Source organism: Hemibagrus wyckioides, linkage group LG01 (assembly GCF_019097595.1).
Source record: "Hemibagrus wyckioides isolate EC202008001 linkage group LG01, SWU_Hwy_1.0, whole genome shotgun sequence".
Classification (NCBI taxonomy): domain Eukaryota; kingdom Metazoa; phylum Chordata; class Actinopteri; order Siluriformes; family Bagridae; genus Hemibagrus; species Hemibagrus wyckioides.
Genome location: NC_080710.1, coordinates 23645707 through 23670111, shown reverse-complemented (window position 1 = coordinate 23670111; position 24405 = coordinate 23645707). Strand labels below are relative to the sequence as shown.

The following is a 24405-nucleotide window of genomic DNA, read 5'->3' as shown; positions in this document are numbered from 1 at the left end:
CAAGCACAAACAATAATTACAGATTCATCACTGCCATGCCTCAAAGCAACTTTTCAATAGATAATAATACTCAGTTTCTTGCACACATTTGACAAGCCCCCTTGTTATGTCTCACAACTTTGTGTGTTTTGTCTCACTGCCTTGGAGGGTTAAAGGGAAGGGTGGTTATTAAAAACCAGTCATCTGTTTCAGACAAAGCATTGTAATCTGCACCTGTACTTTCGGCAAAACACAAAGCCTTTGGAGTCTTTGAAACGTATCAAGTCAATGCAAACAAAGTAATAAAATGACAATAATAAATGCATCACAACAGCTAATGAAAGATTTCTTAAGTAGGACATGTTCCAGGATCAGCATCACTTTGTTGTTAGTGGAATATCATTTCTTTTAACAAATCATCACTGCCGTCACAAATAAAGTGTACCTCCTTTTTCTCTCTCACAAAAGTAAATTAAACATCTTCTGAAAATATACACCAACCAGGCATAAGATTATGACCACCTGCCTAATATTGTGCTGCTTCCAAAACAGCCCTGACCCATCATGCACTGTGTATTCTGACACCTTTCTATCAGAACCAGCATTAACTTCTTCAGCAGTTTGAGCAACAGTAGCTCATCTGTTTGATCGGATCACACGGACCAGCCTTCACTCACCACGTACATCAATGAGCCTTGGCCGCCCATGACCCTGTCACCGGTTCACCACTGTTCCTTCCTTGGACCACTTTTGGTACATATTGACCACTGCAGACCAGGAACACCCCACAAGAGCTGCAGTTTTGGAGATTCTTTGATCCAGTCATCTAGCCATCACAATTCGGCCAACTTGCTCAAATCCTTACGCTTGGCCGTTTTTCCTGCTTCTAACACATCAACTTTGAGGACAAAATGTTCACTTGCTGCCTAATATATCCCACCCATTAACAGGTGCCATGATGAGGAGATAATCAGGGTTATTCACTTTACCTCTCAGTGCTCATAATGTTATGGCTGATCAGTGTATGTCTTCCAAATCAGAGAGCTATTGTGTAACTCAACATTTCACTTGTTTTTATTTATTTATTTATTTATTTATTTATTTATTTTTAAGATAATGGTGCCACACCAGTTTCTTCATTTCATTAAATAATGTTCACAGCAGCAAGCAACAATCTGTTCATGTTGCTTGTAGATAGTTTGACCACTTAAATGAGAATTTATTGCAGGTAGGAACTACAAAAAAATAAAAAATATCAAGATCTGTCTGATCATGCACACCACCACAGACTTGGGCATCAGAATCATTTAAAGCCAATCAGTTGGATTTGTACTTCACTGCGTCATATCTAATTTGCAAAGAATTGAGAAAATTGAGGGGAAATTGAGGTCAGTCTTGTTGCACTGTTGCTTTGTTTCTTGCTGCTGTTGCTGAAATCGATGCTTCGTGTTGCACGCATACACAGTAAATGAATCTAAACCTGGCGCTTTTTCATTTGACAGTGTATACACTTTGTATGTATAGCTATCGGGCCTGCAGAGCTAGGTATTACAGTGCATGGCTAAACTAATGTTAGAAACGCTTTTCGGGGTGGGTACACTTAAATAAAATAAGGTTTCAATGCTTACTATAAATACAAAAATTTTGCGTTAGAAACTTTAAGAATGTCATTAATTGAAATGCCGAGAAAACCCAACATTGAACAGTGTATTCGAGAGAATTGTAGTTGGACGCATGCACATTGATCCTGAAACAAATCCTACTTAATGAAATCATGGTCATTATCAGTGCACATCCTGATTTTGCTGAATGACAGTTGCCTCTGAGTATAGGTGGAGCTTAAGTTAAATTTCATTAGCTAAAAGTTGATCCCAAATCTTAAGCACAAAGTTGATCATATGACATCACTGGAACATTTCACCTTATGCTAACTAAATTCCATATCCAATCATGACCCTGACCAGAATGGAACAATTACTAAAGATGAATGGATGAATGTTATCCAGACTGGTTATCAAATTTGGCTCCTAGGTTTTAATACACAATATAATAATTTGTGTATAGCTATACAGCATGTTAGCAGATTGGTTAGCTAGTTTAACATTAGGTAGCTGACTGGATTAGTACCTTGTGAATTGAAATAAGAATTTTGCTAGGCAGTATGTCACCTTGAAAAAGATGAAAATAAATGCCACTGGTGATATCATATAAACAAGCCTGTGGCTGGATGATAACATTTAACTTAAACTCCTTGTCAATCGACACAGTAAGTGACACACTGCAAAAGACGACATTCTGAACTCCAACACAACCTCCTGCATGCTGGTATGGCATGGTTAGCATGTACAGCTGTTAGTATGTATGGTTGCAGTGGATCTTCACAGCGAAGCATGACATGGTGTCCAGAAACAAACTGGCATAGTGTGCATTAGCATGAGTGACAAAAAGGTCCATAAGCAAGGCTGTTATTCAAAGTTATAACGATATAACTGTGACTTTCTTAAAATATAAACCTCCTTGTAATTTGGTTACTATAATGTAATCTATATCTCAATTCGTGATTTACATCTGGAGTATAACAAAGTGCTATAGGTTCCATGTGATTTGAGCTTGAATTTGTTATTTTGGAAAAAAAAGAGATTAATAATAATAATAAAGATAGGAATGAACTGCATTGAAATTACAGACAACATTGTACACGGTGAATTGTCACACATCCTCTACAGCCACAATATAGGACCTAAATGACAAGCTACTGGACAGTTTTAAGCTGGCAAGTTCTGGCAAGTCATAGTGCAACTAGCAAGCAGCTATAACAACTTATAATCACATCCAAAAATGTCTGCTTACCTCATTTAGCTTCCCAATGTTAATGTATGGAATAACAAGAAGCATGGATCAGGGAAAAGATAAGTTAAGAGTTTAGTACTCAGTTTTTAGACCTTATCAGCGCTAACGTTAATTTATCTAAGACAGGTGAGTGAAGACAGCAAACGAAAGCATACTACAATGACCTTGTGTTTTTCCAGCTTAATGGGCATTCAGAATGGAAGATAAAAAGAAAACATTTATACCAAGAAGAAGGAAGGTGGTGGGGGGGTAAAAGGGGGGGGGGGGTTGGTCGGTTGGATGCATCAATTATTTTTCAGACTGTATTTTTAACCTGCATAGCATAGCTCCTGAGCTACCTCTGCCCTAAAAAATCTTTATCCATAATGAATTGAGCCCTCAGGGTAGCCTGGAATGAGGGCTGAATGGGAGTATTTAAGCTGAAAAATTTATTTCATTCTGGTCTTATTTAACAATGAAGTGGCAGGTGGAGGAGAAGAGCATGAAACAAGGTTTGGTTAGAACTCCGCTAAAGGTGAATCGGTTCTCGGTTTATATAGAAAGCGGAAGATGAGATGGACAGAAAGCGCATGCACACATTCAAACGGTTGAGACAGTGGATGATGAGAGTGTGTGTTGAAAGAGCCGTTTGTTTAACGAGGAGAGTCTGTGGGCTCAAACTCGGGCGCTTGGCACCGCTGACATCTCTTAGCTGTCTTAGCTGTTAACAAATAGTCTCAGTCGATGAATCCCCATAGCGTGTCTGCCAGCGAGCGGGAACAGGGGACTTTCAGATTTAAGAGCTAATTTTTCCACCAAGATAATTTAGGGTTTGCTAGGTAGTTAAACAGATTCCTGTCTTAAAGAGCTAAGCAGGGTGGCATGGAGTCAACAAACTGCAGAAGCATGAACACAGAACTAGGGGAGTGGAACGATGACACAGGCACTAAGTGCAAGGACATAAATTTGTGCTTTTTGCATATTAAGCGCTCATGAAAAGTCCATTAGAGAGATAGAAAACACATTTATGCACTCCATGCACAACAACTAAATAGGAGACACAGGGTGAGGAAGAAAAAGAAACGAAAAGGGGGAGACTGTAGTAATAGATCAACTTAGACTGCAAAAAGAAAGATAAAAACAAAACAAAGAAAGAAAAATAAAGGCAGTCTCTCACCTCATACTCTTCCTTGAAACCGTAGCCCTCAGCACATTTCATCTGGGTGATGTGCTGAAGCAGATCTGCCACGCGGATGGCCGGGTGGAGCTGCCCTGTTTGGTAGGGCACATCCACTGCTTCCCTTTTCTTAAAGGAATGAGTGTGGGATTGAACCAAGCTGCTGGTCTCACTGGTCATCGTGTGGTTCTCATCTGCAGGAGGTCAGAGAAACAGGGGGCCAGAGGGAACTGGTCAGGCCTGAAGTAACATGCACATATCTGCCCAAAATTCCAACAACCCATCAGAGAAATGGATGAATACAGGATTTTACGATCGAGTTACAACATGAGATAAACATGAGGAAATGAGCATTAGTACGCATCACAGTAAGTACAGTACTTTGCAAAAGTCTTAGGCGCATGATAAAAAGATGATCTAAACCCCTTTCAAATATCAAAAGGAAAATTCTGCATGTAAAAAACTACCTAAGAAAGGTTAACAGTAAAAAAAGTCAATATTTAGTGTGTCTTATCTGAATGCAACATCTGTCTGAGTTCAGTTTTATAAGGACATTGGCTGGTTGGATTTTCCTACATTTTGGAGATGCTGATACAGTTCTCCTGGAGACTTTGATTGTTGCACTTATTTCTCCTCCCTTAGGGTTTTATGTGAAAATTGTTCCATTACTTCTCTATCATTTAATTTTCATGGAAGACATAATAAAAAAAACCCCTCTAAAACCAAAGAATGTTGCACAGTACTGTAAATGTAAGGCTAATAATACAATATGCACATAGAGCAGATTTAAAGTGAAATGTCGAATAGATTACCTGTTTAGATTTATTTCTAAAAAGCACAGTGTTATAATACAATCCTGTTCTGATAAGCTACCTGACAACTCAGTTCTCTACACAAACTTGCTATGCAGAGTTAGATCAATGGCAAAATGGTTGCACAGATGGTGAAAATGGTGAACGTCTGTGGTTCTCCATGACACATGGAATAAAAGAGGGTGACCTTAGCGATTACAATGACAATGTCAATGTCAGATGAGACACCTTCACAACAAAGTGACTGGGGTGTGGGAGTGAAACCAAAGAGTAGAATAATAGGGTGCAGGTGGGAGGGGGGGATGTCACATTGTCCACGTATGCATGAAGAGGACGCCCACGGGTGACGGCCATGCTAACTAATGGCTGCACAGGTGGACAGGGGAGGGCGAGATGCTACGCAAGGCCATGCGAGGCAACACAGTTTGGGGGAGAAGGTCCCTTCGGCATGACCCACATACATCTCCACCCCCAAAAACACAGGGCAGACTGGCAACTTACCATTAATTGGCACTTTTTAAGAGGATACATAACAGGTTAAATGTGAAGAAAAAAAGGAGAAGAGAAAGGAAACAGGGTATAAGCAACAAGATAGTTGAAACAAGAGCACCTAGACATATTTTGACTCTTGTCCATAGAAGGAGCCTATTCTGAAATGCTGGCTGGGTTGACCTACCATTTAAAATAGAGTCATGACAATTAAGTGTTGCCTTACTGTAAAACCAGAACTGCTTGGCCAAATTAATGAATTAAAAATTCATACTGAGTCAAAAAGCAATGTGTAGAGCTGCTCTGCTAAAGCATGTGTATTCCAGTCCTCTTCTAGCATAGTGGAATTGTGCCAAATGTCTGATTTGATGACACACTGTGAACGACAATGTTAAGATTTGCTTAAAACAAATTAATGCATTTTTTTTTTTTTGGTTCTCGAAACATTAATATAGAATATTTTTTTAAGGAAGCCTATGAGACGCATAATATTGAAGTAAGTTCTTCAAACTGCGCTATCTGGGCTTTGTACACTGTCATTAAGAGATGTCTAGATGGCCGTGGGCTGTTGTTTTTTTATGTGTTTGTTCATTTGTTTACTGCACCACACTGTCACCCCCCCTCATCCAGTCCACATTATCTGTCCATGCACATGAGAGGTCATAGACATACGTGACGTCACACGCACGACACGGAATGCGGATGGGATGGGGTGAAGCCAACCTGAGCTCGGGGAGAAAAAGACCCTCGCCTCACAGAGAAGAGGAAAGCAGGCAGGTATGGATGTGAGGAAGCCATCATCACTAACAAAAATAAATCTCTCTATTCCTTTCCTCTCTCGCTTACTGTCCATTATCCTGATGTGTCTCTTAAAAGCTATCACAGAAATGCACATGTAACAGCTCACATGACATAAAGCTAGGTATTGGAGAAACAGGAAGTGGAATAATAATGTCTCACCTAAGATAGCAGTTGGCACAAAGGGGTCTGCTCAAAACCAGTGCAGATTTTTGAAGGTTATAAAGAAGAGAAAAAAGCGGGAAGGTGAATAAAGACAGAAATCAGCAGCAGAGCACATGACAGTTAGAAGTGCAATTAAATAGAAGACATTTTTGTCTAAAAAGGAAGAACAATGCATATCTAATGAAATCTAAGAACAGGTGTCAAACTCGGTTTCTGAAGGGTCACAAATGCAACTAGTTTATTTACTTATTGATTGATTTTTAATAATATTACAAGTATATCTATTCTCTAGTCGGGTTGTGGTCATGATTCAGTTCATCATAGTTCATAACGATGACATCATTTGCATTTGTTCATACCACGACTGTAGTAGTAGTGAAAAAGCCATACAGAATAATCTTCACTAAGAGTACACCTATGCTCAGTCTCTAACCTATGCTGGGTGTGTTATGTAGTGTATGCGTCACATACACTACAGATAACTCTGCAAGTTGTCTGCAAAATGTAAAACCCATGTCTCCTATTGCTTTTGGCTCTACTTGCGTCCATAACAAAGCATTAAAATGCCACACTATGATTTTCCACACAGATTAGCTAATGTTGCTGTCCTTCGGCTGCTCCCTGTTCACGGTCGCCACAGCTGATCATCCGATCTGCATATTTAATTGTGGCGCAGATTTTGCACCGGGTGCCTTTCCTGAAACAACTCTCTTATTTTATCCAGGATTGGGACCGACACAAGGATTTAACCCCTCACGTGGCTGGGTTGGTTCCCTGCCCGGGAAGTGAAACCCAAACCACAGCAGTGGGAGAGTAGGATCCTGCCGCTGAACCACCAAGGACATCAATATGCAGTATCATGTTTTCACGTTAGTTTTATTGTAAATACAGCAGGCTCAGGGCTGACTGTCCCTGTCAGGTAGTCTGCTTTATAATAGTGAAGCTTGATGTTGTGCTGCTGGTGCAGACAAAAACATGTGAGCTGTGGGCTTGACTGACACTATACACTAGGTAGTAGTGCATTATGGGTGTTTCAATATATTCGTTTTTACTTTGTGTAGACTGAATGAAATGGAGGCCTTGAGTTTGACACCTGTGCTTTAGAAAGAAAGAGTATAAAATAACCAGTGCTTTGTGCACTATTTCCACATTAATCATCATATTCTGAACACTGCAAAAACATCTAAACAGGTGAAAATATTTAACACAAAAAAATGTAATATTTCTCAATATAAGATAAAAGACAAACAAACGAATCTAATATTAATTTTAATCTTAGGCAAATTTTAAAAATAAGTAAAAAAGAAATAAATAAATAGTGAAATAGAATTATTTTAATGCAGTTTTATAATCCACATACATAATGCTGTTATTGTAAACCTTAACGATTGGACATGGTTCTTCCTTATAGACGGCAGATTAATCTTAGCTGCGAAGCACAAAATACTGAATACAAGCTTTCTAGTACTTCTTTTTTTTTATTCCAAGCACAGAAAGATTATTTTCCTGACACAGACACATAATAAAATTAAGAGCGAGAGCATGGTGGAGGTCAGAGAGGTCAGAGCTGAGGTTACCTGGATAATAGGTGTTGGGCACCGAAGTGCTGAGTGTGTTAGTCTTCATGGTAAATGATGACGGTGAGGAAACAGCTTTTAATCAAAGAAAAAAAGAGAAAGAGAAGTAAATTTACTTGGGGAAAAAAAACACATTCCTGAATTTCTTTGTCAAATATCCCATGACCTCTTTAAAGTAAATGACATTTTCATATACCAAACATGGCTGTGTGCCTTCCTCTGTGTGTTATTTTAAGACTTAAGACATCCATAATTCCCCTGACTGTCAGTTTAATTCAGTCTAAGGTTGTCTAATTTGCCCTAAAATACTACTGTGACGTGAATGAAGAATAGCTCAAATATTTTATAGACAGCAAAAATAAAATAAACCCCTCCCTGAACAGCCATGCAAAGCCATGTGTGGTCAGAATGGAGACGTAACGTGTTCATAAGCCTGTAGGTGGTGAAGAGCTGAATGAGCAGCTGACAGTGAGGTTGGGCAGGTAGGTTCTGGCTCTGTGACAGCTGCCAGAAGGCACTGTCTGATGTGACCTGCCTGTCAATCACAGCTATGGTGGCTGACAGCAGGATAAGGTCACGCATGAACTACCCTGGCGTCCGCTGCACTTCTGTCCCGGTCGCTAAGAGCGCATGTTTATTTATTTATCCTTGTTTGCTGGCCACTTCGCTGGGTCACACATCAGCCATGTTGAGCGGAAAAGAAGGTGCAGCCTGATTGAAATATTAACTATCACTATAAAGAAGCGACTGCTGTTTCTGCTCCATTTTCTTATTCCCTGACAGACACATAGCTGCATGAGACTACTTATACACATGCCTCACAGCTTTATTCTACACTAAAACACACAGATTACAATCATCACTAACTAATTGTAATAATGCTTATCATAATTTGTGAATGAAATGGCCTGTGCTCTCATGACATTCCTGTGATATTCACTAATTGTGGACCTTATGATTATAAAGAAGAGGGCAGTTAGTGCTTTCCACTGCTGACATTGTACATGCAGCATGTGCAACAGGAAATTTTGGAGAAACAATTATATAAAATTAATACATTAAAAGGTGTACCATGTTCAGTGCTCCTTCCAAAGTGACCAACCAAATCCCGACTAGACTGAAGCGCCTGAAAGGTAACACTAGGGAGAGCTTTCTAAATGTACATGATGGACAGGTGGACCTATCTGTTCTGATTTGTTGGATATCAGGGGTCCACATCATATGTTTCACTTCCTGCTTTCAAAACCTGGACATCACAGAGGTCAGACACATTTTATTGATAGCTGTCAAAATGTCAGAAGAATGGACTATCCTGACATAGAAGAACTAGAGTCTGAGACTGTGTGGCAAGTAGACAGCATGGACTGATCTTCTAATCTGTATCTTCTGGACTACTGCAATCCATTTAAATGATAAGATAAGTAGATAGATGCAGATCCAGGAGCTGCTGATCCACCAATCTCTACCAGAGAACTACTGATGAATCCTATTTAGGGTTAGAAAAGTTCTAGTTTGAGAACAGAGACACAAAAAGCTTGAAGATCAGTACAAGGAGTGAAGCCCAGAGACTCCCAGACTCTCAGAGCTCTTTAGATCTGTTAAAGGGTCTACTCTTTAGACATTTTAACCACTTAGACGTCCAGATTATGATTCTGTTGTTCATTAAAAGCACATTATTTAGTTAGAACTACAAATGATTCAGTCACTAGAGAGAAACTAATAGTATACAGGTGTGAGAGGGAAAAATCTAAGTCTGGGATTATCAGTTGGTCCTGAGAGATAGCAGCAGCACCACTGTTTATTGTCACATATACAATACAGCACAGTGGAACTTTTTTCACATATCCCAGCTTGTTAGCATCAGAGCACAGGGCCACCTATGATACAGCACCCCTGGAGAAGATAAGGGCCTTGCTCAAGGGCCCAAAAGTGACAGCTTGGCAGTACTGAGGATTGAAATCAAACTTTCTGATCAGTAACCCAGAATTTTAAACATGGAGTCAACACGTGTATGATTTTCATCAGTAAACAACTCACTTCTTCCATTGAGATTGTGCGTGTCCATGAAGGAGATGGCCTCGTCACAGTTGGTGCCCTGCTCTGTGTAGCTTTTATCCATGGAGTTCACCATCACTGTCATCTCCTGCCTTGTGCTGCTGCTCAGGGTCTCCTTACGCTTCTTTGCAAGTTTCCTTTATTCAAATACAAAGAAATCATACAATAACTTATATAACTTTGGCATAGATTAAAGATGAAAGAATTATTAAAATGGATGAATGGATAAAAAAATACACAAATGAATGTTTTACAATTGCTGCTTTCATACAATTATTAAGGTAAAAATTTTTAAAGTTTTTTAAATAAAACCAAGTCGGCATACATCATGTTGTGTTTGCTGGCTGAAAATATGCTAATAAAACCACCAGACAGAATCCTGTTCTCCTTTCACATAATAGGACTGGTGATTCCTGACTAACACAAATATGCTCACATTATACGTCAAACAAGACCAGCACTCCTCCAGTGCTCAGAGCAGGAAAGTCATGGCCTTAAATACCTGCACAATGACTGCCACCGTCTCACTAATGCACCCTCCTGAGACATGTTGTCACTACGAAGAAGAACACACTCTATCTCCTTGACGAGAGATAGAGAATATGCTGATGAAGAAAAGAAACAGTTTCTGCGAAGAGCATTTCGCCTCAGGCTATGTGACGCTGCCAGGCTTGACTTAAGAGTTTTGAAGGGCACGAATGTGCACACAGCTAACTCGAACAACTCCACTCGTTCGGTGTCTCTGCTTTTTCATTTTTAATTGAAGGAGTCAGTAAAGCGTGATGTGGCAGCTTTGCTTATGATGACACATGGTTGCTGTGGGAATTGATGCAATGTTAGTCCTTATCTCCAGTAACCTTGCCAAGGTGTTGGTTCAGATGCAGCTCCATTCTGCGGGGCTGCCTCAAAGCTAGAGGCACGCATTAAGACTACAGACGTCTTTAAACCCTTCGGAAAACATTAAGCTTCAATTAGTCTGCTGGTCCATGAGCAGAAGGATAACAAGCCTGTTGTTCTACCCAAAACATATTGTCTGGTTGGAGCTAAAATATAATCAACTCTGGTGTTGCCAGGTTGGATGCTGCATGTCCATTGTTTTGTCTGACACAAGATATGAACCAAAGACCCTTTAAAAACTCAATCAGTCAACCTGGTAAACCAAACTTTTAATATTTGGCTCCAGTGTCAAAAAACAATAGCAGATTTGTTTCTCCCACTAGTGTAAAATTTTCACCTGCCACTGTTAATAACAGCCATGGAACAGCGAGATAAGTATGTCTCTTAGCTATTTCAACAAACTCAGGCAGCAACATAGGGATATCTACAGGCCTAAACACGGCAGCCAAACATTCTGTTGTGTAAATGAAGCTACACTGCCATTCTCTGCAAATGAAGGCTGCAAACATGATTAGCAGGCTGGTGAATATCCCAAATGCCCTCCAGGGCAATCACACTCTCCAGCATGTAGGTCCAGGAGCTGGAGGCCATTTTCATGCAGACAGTGCTGCTTGCCATAGCTGCCACCACCTGGCTGTTACCAGTACCTGACTGGGGACATGGTCTTATCACTAATGGAGGTCCCTCCACAGAATCTGATGGATCCTGCTCAGCATTAAGTGGTCTTAAAAAAGGGACATCAGCAGACAGCCAAACATGGCCCTGTAGTCTGCACATTAAACATAAATAAATGAAAGTAAAGCCATCTCTCTCTTTTCTCTTCACCTTCAAGCGTTTAGCAGCTGAAGGTCAGAGAAATTGGGGCTTTTTACAAATGGAAAAAAGAGAAAAGCTCTCCAATAGCCTGAGGGGATTTTTGGGTAAAATGCATCTCTCCCCTGCCATCTCATCTCATGGCTCCCTGCTCTGAATGTTAACTTTCCTGTAGCCCTTTTCCATCAAAGCGAAGTTCTACATTATACAACTCTGCTCAGTTCTACCATACGGCTAAGCTGTTGTTTTGAAACACCATTCGCTCATCTTCAATAAACCCTTTACCCTGTACAGGGTCGTGATTCTTAAACACCACGTTATCCTATATTTTGGTGTCTGGTGTATTCTGGCGACCTACATCGATAAGACACCCTACAGAAGTAGATAAATGATTAGCTGATGCTGATGTTATCACAGTGTGACTGTGGTGCTTGACCTGCACCTTCCTCCCTATGTACTGCATGGCATTTCTTATTGTCTGTTTAGATTACATCATATTAACCCAGCTGTTGTGCTGTAGCACTGCTGACCTACTCAGCACAAATACTCCCCTTTGGGAACTGCAGGCCTTCGATAAACTCTTACAAACCCTTTTAAGTCTTGTTATAACAATCTTTTATGCATTAATATCTGACAGATTAATAGAACTATTTTCTGACTTTAGCCAGAGTGCTTTATTCTGCCTTCCAAAAGACACCTGCGATATACATATGCTTGTCACGGCATCCACGGTAATTGATTTGATATCGGTTAAATCACGCATAAACCTCCAGCAGAAATTTACTACAACAGTCGAGCTGACAAACAGCATCAAGCCATTAAATCTAATGCGAAGTGTTTGTACTTGCAAAAACAACTCAGACCGGATGCATATAAATGATGCTTTGCTGTTTAAATGGCCATTTCTCAACTGTATGCTAATTTACATTTCCAATTAATCAAATCTGATTTACTACAGGGGAATTTCCAAGGTAGTAACACTTCAGTTACAAGTACAGAAAAGCTCTCTTTAACCGGCGACGCTTAAATCTCCCTTGCAGCACTTTACAAATACCGGCTTAAAATTTACAGGCTCTTGTCCTCATCAAAATCAGCATCTCGTCTCAGATCCTTGCACTGGCAAAGATTTGTCACCACGCAGTCATTCTCCTGCTGCACGTAAAAACAAATTAAAGTGTCTGCAGAAAGTGCTGGAAAATTACAGTGAGCATGATAATCACAAAGATGGCAGAGCTGAGCTCATTTCAAAGCATTCATGTACAGGGAAATAATCAGAGCTGTTAAATTGGGGACAAATTCCAGCTTGCACAACACTAATGACTCAAGAGACAGACGCAAGCTTAAGCGCTACACAGCAAACACAAAGAGTAGCAAACAATACAGAGTCCTGCCGTTTAAAATTAAGAAAACAAGAACAATATGAGCTTATTGCACATTTCTGTCATGATTCCTCCTCCCTTTCATCTCTTCCAAGAGAATGGAAAATATCACTACGCTGAATGACAGCAGGAGTTTAAATGCGAGGCCTTGTGATTCCACTGAAAGCCTGTGGTACATTTGATGGGTATAATTGTATCTCATGCCGTTACTGCAACAATTGAAAGGAGAAAAGCGGCAGGTGACCTTTAAACACAGCAGCACATAGTCCCCGCTAATAGACGGCCGTGAGCTAATGAAGCTCTCCCACAGTCACCCACTCTACGTAGGTCTCTGGTATTCGGTTCGCTTCCAGATGGCCGCCAGCACCCTTCACTCTCCCGACATTTCTACAAGTGGGGGACTCTACAGGAAGCTAATAGTTTAACTGTTTCTCTAAATTTGTTTGTTGCCGAAGTGACACTTAACGTACATTGTCATCTAATGTGTAATCTGTAATTTGGTGCCTGGGAATTAGTTCTATTAACACTATAAATACAAAAGGCACCCGAGGGGGAGACACATGAGTTCACAGAATTTACTGAGTCTCATTTAGACTCGGATTTACACAGCATGTTTAATGGTTCGATAGAATGCTAGTACCTCCTTAAAAAAAAAAACAACATTACCACCACAAATAAAAATGCCGTCAAAAAAATCCCTTAATGTCTTAGAGGACACAGGCCAACACTGCACTGATTATTTACATTATACACAACTACCTCTGTATTGCCCCCACTGCACTGCTACCTTATGTGTTCCAGGTGGTAGAGAGTAAAATAAAAATCAGGCCCTGTTTGAGTCCCAGAATGCACCAGCAGCAATCCAGACTTGAATCACGCGACTTACATTTATTCATTTGGTTGTTGCATTGGTTTATCCAAAGCAATTTACAAATGAGATATAAATGAGCGAAGAGGCTTAAGTAAATGGTCAGTAACACAGCAGTGCAGCTTGGTGACGCTGGGGTTTGAACTCACAACTTCGCATCAGCTTTAACCAGCGAAATGCTGCAGCGTAAAATGAAATCCTGAAAACAAAACATCAAAACCGCATTTATCGATTCAGTCAGGAATGTTTCTATTAAATCTGCTGTACTAACAGCACAAAGGCAAACACATGGCAGCAATAGTTCTTAAATACAGGCTTCTTTTTATATTCTACTCCTAGCTTTTCATTCTTGTTATATTTCACTGGTGTCAACATTGTGCTGTTTGCACGCATAGAAATGACATAGCAGTGATTCAACAGTACTGAATTAGCCTTTAGAGTTTTTTAATAAATCAAGAAGTGACATCGACATGTGCAGTGTGTGAAAGGATAAGTTCATAATCAGCAACAACACAGCTGACAGATAAGCCCTGATTGACAAAATGCAGTCCCTCAAGCTCGTTTGTTCAGATTTTATTTTCTACCTTTTGTAAATGATAATGTTTTCAACAATAGCAGATGCCAAAATCCATCTGGAGGAACAGTAACTCCTCTGTAAAGGAACAAAAAGTGATACGTAAATGCTGTTAGTTATAACGCTGCTGGAAATTTGTCTTTTGCTTTCTTGCCTTTCTATTAGAACGGTATATTCATTTTTTTTCTAATATGCAAACTTCATGGGCACCATATGCATAGAGCATTATATCCATTTTTTTTTTGTCTGAGATGTTTAAATTGTCTCCATTTCATGCAGTCACCTGGGAAGGAGGAGCGATTCAAGCACTATCTCAAGAAACAGCAGGGAATTTGACAAAAGCGAGAGCAGCCTATTTCCTTGCAAATATCAGAATGCACTTTGTCTCATGGTGCAATGAGGACAGCAAGCAGAGAGAAAATGGAAAACAAATGTGAAAGTGCTCTACGGAGATCCGCCGATAAGTGATGATGAAATTTTAGGGGCAAGGACAATGCCTGGAAATTAGATGCTACAGTGCCTCCACTAAGTTTAGATGAGTTATAACCCATTTATAATGCTGTCTACAATGTCTTTAAACGGATATAATAATAATTGCTTAGATCTAGTAGATTGTCAAACTCCAACTGAAAGCACAACTACGCTCAGATGAAAACTGTGACATACAATAAAAAAGCACTTTCTTAGCCGCTTGCTGTTGGGGAAAGAAAATGACACGAGACAGATGACATGGTAGTGCTCAGTGGCAAAGTCGGCGCCATCAATCCTGAGAAAGGAAGCCAATGCTGGAGAAGCTGCTGAGGGGCTTTAAGAGTATGACACCAGCTGAGGGTGAAACACATCACTTCAAATGAGCGATGCTTCTTTGTAGCCGGTTTGGCACCTTGGCAATCCTGCTACACTTCCACCAGTCTGGGTTTTGTGTCTCTTAAAGTGTAATGCTAATATTGCAACAACTACATATATTCCAGATGGCGGAATCTCCATGATGTGCTGTGTCTTTCATGGAAAGTAAGGATGTAGAAGTGTGACATTAGAGTTCGATTTCAGTATAATGCCGGGACGTGTTTGAGTTTATCCAGTGGCTCCCGGCTATGCTGAAATAGTGGGCACAGGGAGGACAAGCCGAAGCACACAACCACCCAGGAACATCCTGCTGTGCTTTTAACAGACACATGGAAAACACATCTACTGCCCATGCATACCTTATGCTTGTCACCGTCCCTACAGACTTCCTCTCTAAACCTTTCAGTTTCTCTTTTCTTTTTTTTTTCAAAACCAGCCAGAGCCATTTTCTCTTTCTCCTCTCCATCTGCCCTTCCATTTGTAGGTAAAACTTGAAACCATGCGCATGGAAAGGATTTAGGATGGAAGAGATGAAAAACAGTGAAAGATCCTTTTAAAGAGAAGTACGTTTCTTATTTTATGAGAGAAAAACATAAATAAAAGCCCCTGCCATGCTGTACGTGGTTGGACGCTGTGATGGCCAAGGCCTCTGGAGAGCAGAACTGCAGATGTACCCTTGAGCAAGGCACTCTGTCCAGACCAACACCGCAATGAGTCCCATTTTGTTCATCATTTACAGCTATAAATCTGGACACCAGACAGGGGTGCGCTGACGCTGACCTTGGGGTAAAAGCCAAGGCATTAGGCACAGGAGTGCTGGGGCATCTTCATCAATAATTAGAAAATACCCTTGGACAGAAATATTGCAGCTTTTAAGCAAAAAAAAAATGTTGGTAGAGGCTCAAAAGACAGAATGAGAAAATAATCTCGGTAATGTGCATAATGCATTTGTTTAACACCCACTGAGGAGCAAATCACTATTTTGAGTCTACAAGGATATTCCTGTGAAAAGGCAGATTTATTCTAATAGATGACAATTCAGCACAAATACCCATTTAATGTGCAGAAACACATGCAAAACATCTAGATGTTTTCCCGGTTAATATAATTCCAGTATGGTCCAAACAACATGTAAAAAAAAACATGACGAATTATCAGGACGAATGATCTATTAGTATGTACGGCGATGATGAAAGGCTTTTGGAACGAGCAGCGTGCGCACTGGAGCTTGGGATGAGCTGTCACTATGGCATCAACTGCACTTCTACAAACACACGCTGGGGTCACCTTTAGGTTTTCTCTGACACATTTCCACTGTGTGTTATTTCAGGATGACACTTTTGTCAGAATTCTTTATAATGAGGGCTTGTATATTTTGAGGGGCTTTGCATGGATTTTGCTTCGCATGAATTAGCCCTGTATGCGCTATGCTTATTTATTTTAGTGACTACAGTGAAATTAATAGTAATGATTATGAGGCAAAAATTAGGATGGAAATCTCACACTGCCATGATGCTGGTCTAAAAGCAACCCATAAGGAGGATGGTATAGAGGATGGATTTCACAAATCTCACAGGACAGCTAAAAATACAGCTGTGGCAATGTATAAACATAAAGGAGAGCGTATTGTCGGGATGTAGCAACAGGGAGAATATCTCTTATTTTTCAACTCCAAAAGTCTTTTCTTTGCCTTTTGAAATGTGTTTTCTGCATGAGCCTGGATCACAGAGATGGATGATGTAAGCACAACATTATAATTTTCTTTAATCGCAGGTCTATCATTAGAGGATCATCATTGTGTAATATGACATGGAGAACGCATTATCGTCTCCACAGCCAAACCTTTTTATGGTATCAGCTCATCCATTGTGGAAAAGAGTGATCTTAAAAGTCTGCTGAAAACGCACAACGAAGAAGTGGCTAAGATCTGGACCTGCTGCTGAGTTTGAGGAGTTTCAGAGGTCAATAATATCTGCTGTATTTAGGTAGCGTTAAAATGTGTGACATGCTATTAATTTTATGCACATATGTGATATCAAGGCTTTACTCCATTAACCCAAACAAACTTAAAAAAAAAAAAAAACAACTTTGTGTAACCATAAGTAATTATAATACATAAATAAGGCATAGAAATTAAGTAAGGAATAAGTTAACAATCCTTATTAGGCGTCTACTACACTATGTTTTCATTTTGCAGCTAAGACATCTGTGCAACATTTACAGATTCCCAAGAAGATTCCTGGCTAATGGTGAGAAGAGAAAAAAGAGAGACAGATTTTTGACCCTAATAAAGATTGACTGAAACAAATTTGCAATTATAATTTGCCTGTTTAGACGAGCAGGTAAACTCCAACTGCATTATGATTCAGATGTGCATCTCATGCATGAAGGATCAAACAGGAAGAGGAACCTTAAGACATTACATGTTGACAGCTTAATTACACTGTTACAGGTGATGCACACCATCTTCTTTCAAAACATCTGCTGCTCATCGCCAGACACTTGTAAGACCTTACATCAACAATCTGTCACAGCACAGCCTTATCAGCACCACTGAGGCTTTACAGAAAAAGCAACAACAACAACAAAAAAAAAACAGCTGGCACATACCAATTCCATGTAAAAGCCTGAATTATTCTGATTAAGGAAATGCCTATTGCAAAATCATACCTCAAAATGATTTATGTGTGATCAAAATTTGCTTTTGAGGCACCAAGTATCACCTTAATCCATGGAAAAAGACACCATAACCTGCTCCTAAGCCAAAAGATAAACCAGCATCTAATTCACCCTTAGGAAAGAACATACAGTTATTATTTTGGACCTGTTTCTGAACTGTTCTATGCTGATAAGGGACCGCTGGCAGCGGCTTGGTCTAGATCTGGAACCATCCTTCACTGACCCACACACACAGAGCTGATCACACAGCCTTGCCAATTCTCTGTGTACACACTCAGGATGTGTGTCTTCCTCTGTATCACCTCCTGCATGTCTGTCTGATCTGTCCAGGGTCTCAATAATCCTAACTGTATACAGTTAAAAGCCGATTAACGCTTGGTTAAGACTTTCGGAGCATTTTCCTACATTTGATCTAGAACTAGACATGCGTTTACATCGTGTTCTCTCGTGTCAGTGGCAGCCCTCTGAAGCTCACTCTCAAAGCTCCCAGTGCATGCGAGGCTGGATTCATGTGCGGCCTTGTAGCATTTAAAAAGTGCAGAACAGAGAGGGTTTCTCTGGAGCGTAATAAAACTTAATAATTGCAAGCTCCATGTTCTCAGATGTAGATGAACTGCTTCACGTAGCTGTTACATTTGATTTACAGAGGAAAAAACAAAGCCCCATCTTTTGTTTATTACTGTATGAATGACTGATCATCAAAATAACCAACTGTACAAGTATCTCAAGCTAAGATTCTAGGATGATTTAGAGTCTTCTGATACTGGAAAGTCTTCAGGATGGAACTCTCTCGATTACATGACAGGCCGCATTCTCTTCTTCAAGAGAGAGAAAAAGTGAGGCTAGTGAGTGTTTATATTTGCTGTTACTTGGACATTAACACAAGTTGTGTTCATATGTGTCACATTAGCGCACAACAACTCAGACAGCCATACTGCGCCTGCACCTTTATTTTAAAGTCCGACCTCGAACTGCGAGTTTTGCGCTGGTCCACTAAAGTACACTTAATGTACAGTTGATATTTCCCCTTGCACTGACTGTCGCTTTGGTAATTTAATTGTTTGCACCGGTTCACCTTTTTTGTATAATATAATACTGCACTATTACACCGTGTATATATTTATCTATATTTTCTACACTTATTATGTGTCAAAATTAATAAAAAAAAAAGTGTAATAATTGCTGTGGTGAAAAAGGAATAAAACATTTCATGATGCAGTGTTAGTGAAAATGAATCCATTTCTGCTTCACACAGGCCTGCATCATAGCACCAGGTCATGTTTTATTGCTTAGTATGGACTCTGCTTCACTATCATGAAAAATATAACTAAGCTCCTCATAAGAAATTGAAATTCTTGAAAGCAAATCAGAAATTTAGACACCACAGCAATGGCACCTGCTAACAAGGTACCACAAAGAGCTGCATCCTAAACAGACAAAACCTTTTGTTTCTGAGGCAATTTTTCCTCTTTCCTGTACTCCACTGTAACCTGTCAGTCATTCACATAAATACCGTCAAGCAGTATTATTAATAGAGTGATGTTTATCTAAAGCACCAGGGACACAGCTTTTCTAAAAGGGCACCTCTGTTAGCTGCAAGGACTCTCAGTGGCTTCTAATTTGGCCTTTAGTACATTTTTCAAAACGTATGTCTTTTTTTTTTTTGAGACTTATAGCAAGTTCAACGACTGGCCTTCTGCATGTGGAAGGTCTTGTTCTGTGCCGATTTGTGAAGAACTGGGTCATTTGTGTAGGAGAATGTGGCAAAAACAACCTTTGCCATTTATTTAGCGATAGGTTAGAACATACGCCTATTTTTCACTCTTAGTTATTTTCTTGCTGAAAGGCTGCTGTCAATAAAGAGCTCCAATGACCTTTTGATCCCAAAGAGAGAGAGAAAAAAGCTGTCTAATGCAAATGTTTGCAAGTGCATTGGTTGGGTTTTTATATTACTTTTCTACACCTATATCTAACAGAATCACATACCTCTGAGGATATCTTTAAAATTTGGCAATATGTCTATTTCCCCCCTGAGGGCAGTATGGGAGTGTGGCTGCTATGTGCAAATCCCCAGGTGTGCTCCCATCCACCAATTAACACTAATGAATTAACTCTGAGTCATGTTGGAGTGTCTGCTGCTCAGCCAGGCCCACTGAATAAATTAGTGTATGCTGGCAACTCATTTACAAAGTGTTACTAAGCTGGCTTATCATATCCCCTTGCTGTTAGAAAGGGTCAGTGGGATGAACTGCTAAACTTGATTGAGGGTTACTTGGCAACGAACAAGGCACCTGGACAAAAGGTGACTCTTGATGGCTCCCCGATCTATCAGGCTTGTGGTAAGAGGGTGCAAATTGCCTCGACTTCCCTCTACACTTCCCCTACCTGCTGCTCCTCTTCAGCACACAGACGCTGTCAAATGAGACAAATGTACATCCCCTTGTTGCAATTAATTTGATTCTTGTTCTGCGTGAGCTCTCGGTGCAGGATTTAATTAAGGCTCGAACACGCCGGGGCTCACTCTGTCGCAGGCCTGAGTTAAATGGGCCTGTCTCCCTGCCTTTCCTGTTAAGCACTAGCGAGTGATGGAGAGAGAGAGAGGGGGGGGGGATCCTGCCAGAGGCTGCCCCTTACAGGCTTTATGAATGCCACATCTGTGGCAGCATCTCTCTGAGGGAGTGATGGAGAATGCGGTGCTACCACACTATTTCACAGAAACGACAAAACATGCTTTACATTACAGACAATTGCAACTGTCTCCTAAAAGTCCAAAAATGCAAGAAAAAAAAGGGAAAAAGTCTAAAGTGAATGTTTGCCCTACATGCCCTCAATGTAGATGTACGTTTTTCTTTACGTGCCTATTTTTTAATATCTACTGTGTATAAATGTGAGACCAAACTGATCTCTGAAAAGAAAGTATAATATGATCGTACAACAGAAAATCTCCACCTAAATCAAATCAAACCTGTTAAGTGAAAAATACATCTAAAAGTGTTAATACTTTTATAATCGATATATTATTTTTTATGTTGGTAAATTGTAAAAACAAACAGACATTATCTAAAGCCAGCATTATCACACACACAGCTATATGATGTTGCTAAATGCATGGACAGGTTTGCTTTAAAAATGATGGGAAATAAAGGAATAAATAAATCTAACATGCGTTTCTATTTTTCTTATCTTTCTCTGTTGCTATGAAAAGACCCTGTTTGGATAGGGAGGCTGTACCAACATGTAGTAACATTAAAGCATGGTCACGGTTCTAAATATAGTGATGTCTAGAAATGAAAAAAGAAAGAAACCTGTTCTTTCCATCAAGGAATTAGCTACAGGCCCTGTAGACATTCTGCAGAGTCTTATTTAAAATACTAGCTCAGGGAACAGTGACAGCTAGCAATCTGGCAAACGCTGTAGCCAAGACAAATTCTTTCTAAAAGACAGTTTGGTACAAAAGAGAAACTCTGAACTGTTCGAAGGATTAAAGCATGACTTAGAAAGAGAGCTTGACGATGTGATACAATCTAATTATGACTGGAATATAAACTCGAGCAGAATCAAATGCACAGAGTCTTGACGTTAAAGTGTTAAAAGCACAAGACTGTACTGCTCTCTCCTCCCTCTGCAGCTTGCCTCACTCTGGGCCTAGACAGGGACGTCTGGCTCTTTCAGTCTTAATGACCGCAGTCTAATAACAGAGAAAACGCAGCTTTTTAAAGCATAAAGCAAAAGAAGGATTTGCATGCTGTCAGCAAGGCCATGCACAAACCAAAGCATAAACATGGAGAGGAGAAAACCAACTGAAGCTGTGAGATGAGATTTGGTTAAATTCGAATTAAAGAGTAATGAATAATGGCGGGGTGAGACGGGATGCAGAATAGGGTTAGGTGAACAAGCAGACACAACCGTGGCTGGTTTTGTGTCTGTATGATGTTTGTGGGATGGCAGAGGCTTCAGGTTAGTCATCATTTCACTGCATTGAGGTCTGAGCATCATACAGCTTTCCCTTTGTCTGCAACTTATAGCAAGGGGAAAACTAGCAGCTCATAATTCATTCATTAACTTTCAAGGGATCAGTAAAATAACAAAAATCACCCTTCAAACTGGAGCAGTGCAGAATCATCTCATGATAAATAAAGGCAATATTGCTGGAGGTTTTCATTTCGAAATGCACCACAGTTAGTGCTGGTGTATGATTTTTATGTGAATATAATTAGAAAATGTAACACTTAGATGGCACAAAAGATTGAAATATCAGAGTGGACCCTGAACGATAGACATCTTCAGACAGAATGTGTTATTTCAGTGCCAAACAGCAAGAACACTAGAAAGCTTGTGCTTCAGTTTGAAAGGAGGAAGGAAGCCACTGGGTTTCATGCATGGAATATCAAACGGTGTGGTGGAGAGAAAGCATGGCAACTAAGCGTTTCACAAAGTGGTTACTTACAGGTAATAAGTGTAGGAGTGATAGGTTCTTCTGCCGAGTGGGGTGGTGGAAGGATTAAAGCAGTGGTGGAGAGGGGAGAATGTAAATGGAAGGAAAGAAAAAGTAAAAAGATTAATGTCTGAAGAATAGAAAATGAACAAAACCTGATATGGTGACACAAGTGAGGAGCTACCTGAGTGGCTGTAAGGGCAAAGGCTCGTGAGTCCTGCCTCTGACTGACTGAAGGGGGAGAGGACGGGGGGGGCAGGGAAGGGCACTTACTGACAAATAAACTTCTTCAGGCCTTAAGTATGTACCACAAGAGAGAGGTAGGCGAAAGGAACTCTGGGAAGCTGTTACTCAAGCGAAATTGCTGCTGTCACATTAGATAGCAGAGATGGAAAGATCAAGAAAGACAGAGTTACAGGTAAAGCTGTTAGGATAGAGTTTGATTTCCCAAAAGGGTCCAAGCATAAACATTATCCGTAACACTGTATGGCCTTGGAGACTCTGTCTAGCAGTTAAAATCATTTTAACAATAAGACGCTTTTGGGAAAAAACAGGCCCAGTTTTTATTGGGTATAGCTAGACAGACAGACGAACAAGAAGAAAGTTTTCAATACGGCGATCTACTACATATTATATACACTGCGGGCTTTAACGCTGTACTGTATATCTAAATGACTAACACATATTCCAGGGCTTATCAAATAACTTTGCCACATACAGTTTATTATGTGTCTGTCTCAATCATGAAGTTATTCCCTTCCCCATCAAATCACATTAATTTATAACCTGACATGCCAAGCTCATTATGCTAAAAACTAAACTACTATTGCAAATAATCGATTTGATGTAATTGGCTATCTTTCTTTGTCAGCAAAATGAAGGCATGCCTCTTTAAATATCTGGCCATTCTGAAACTCGCCAGCAGAATCAATAGAGACGAATATCCTTATTCAGATGAGGTAATGACTCGGATTAAAAACATATTTTCTCTGTCTCGCTCTTTCTTTCAAATTACATCCTGACTATTCAAAGTCACTAGCCTACTTACACAGTGTGTGCGTTAGTGGCTCTTCGCTCTATAAAGACATTGGGCTATTTGCAGAGTTTTTCATCCTGAGGTTTTTTTTTTTTTTTTTTTTGTGCAGAACTCAAAGGGCTTTGCACTCCAGCTGAGGACGAGAGCGAATGTAAACCTCCCTGAAGCAACATGCCCTAGGCCTCTCTTTGGGGAAAAAAAAAGCTTTCATCAGATTTTCCCTCTTATCTTGCTTTGCTTTTTCTCTACTGCATGCGATAAACTTCAGAAATGTTTTCCTATTTCCTGTTTCAGGGTCATTAATACATGTTCATTTGTTTGAGTAAAGCATGGAGGAAAAAATATGAATATTTCATCATGTGTCATACACTGGTGCCACAACTAGTTTAATGGCGGTTATCAGCGCAATCAAATCAATTATTCTGTCTTCAGCTGACAAAAGGGCGTGTTTGAGAGTCGAGAGAAAAACAGCGCAGATTCACTAGAGTTCACTTTCATGTGATGGAGTGCACACGATCACTTAGCTTTCATTAATATCTGCTACAGAACCATTACGACAGGCTCGGCTAATTGATCGAATCCGGTATTTTAAAATCTAGATCAGAATACATTACACAGCTAGTACAACAGCACATGTGCATTACTGAGAGACTACAGAGCTATGAATCTATCTATCTTACCTTTTTTTCATGACCAGCACTACACCAAGGAAGATGATGACAAAGAGGAGGATGCCAGCGATGACTCCGGCAATCTTTACTGTGTGGTCTGCTGGTTTTCCTGGTTCCACTGCATCAGGTTTCCTGGTTGCTGCCCCTGAAAACCGAGTTCAAATTTTTAGTCTCTGCGTCATTGTTTACGTTAAATTAGAGACAGTCTTGTTTTGTTAAATAAGCATTCAGGACAGATATTATAGCTCAGATTAGTGGGATGTGTTAGAAATTGGCAGGAAGGGCTGGTTTTTTCTGTCATGTGGTTGGAAGCTCAGATATTAAGC

General features: G+C 40.1%; 1 protein-coding gene across 10 annotated transcripts in view; it reads right to left on the bottom strand.

The window, feature by feature from the left end:
• Positions 1–24405, bottom strand: part of ptprma (protein tyrosine phosphatase receptor type Ma) — a 195183-nt gene that overhangs the window by 25669 nt on the left and 145109 nt on the right. For 2 of the 10 annotated variants that reach the window (XM_058394863.1, XM_058394902.1), the window contains 6 exons: positions 24089–24224; positions 22385–22414; positions 9864–10018; positions 7827–7901; positions 6247–6273; positions 3986–4179 (listed from right to left, as the gene is read on the bottom strand). In XM_058394863.1, coding sequence (XP_058250846.1) covers positions 3986–4179; positions 6247–6273; positions 7827–7901; positions 9864–10018; positions 22385–22414; positions 24089–24224 — 617 coding nt within the window. The remainder of the gene's footprint in view (positions 1–3985; positions 4180–6246; positions 6274–7826; positions 7902–9863; positions 10019–22384; positions 22415–24088; positions 24225–24405) is intronic. The other 8 variants (XM_058394882.1, XM_058394919.1, XM_058394910.1 and 5 more) reach the window with 5 other exon arrangements.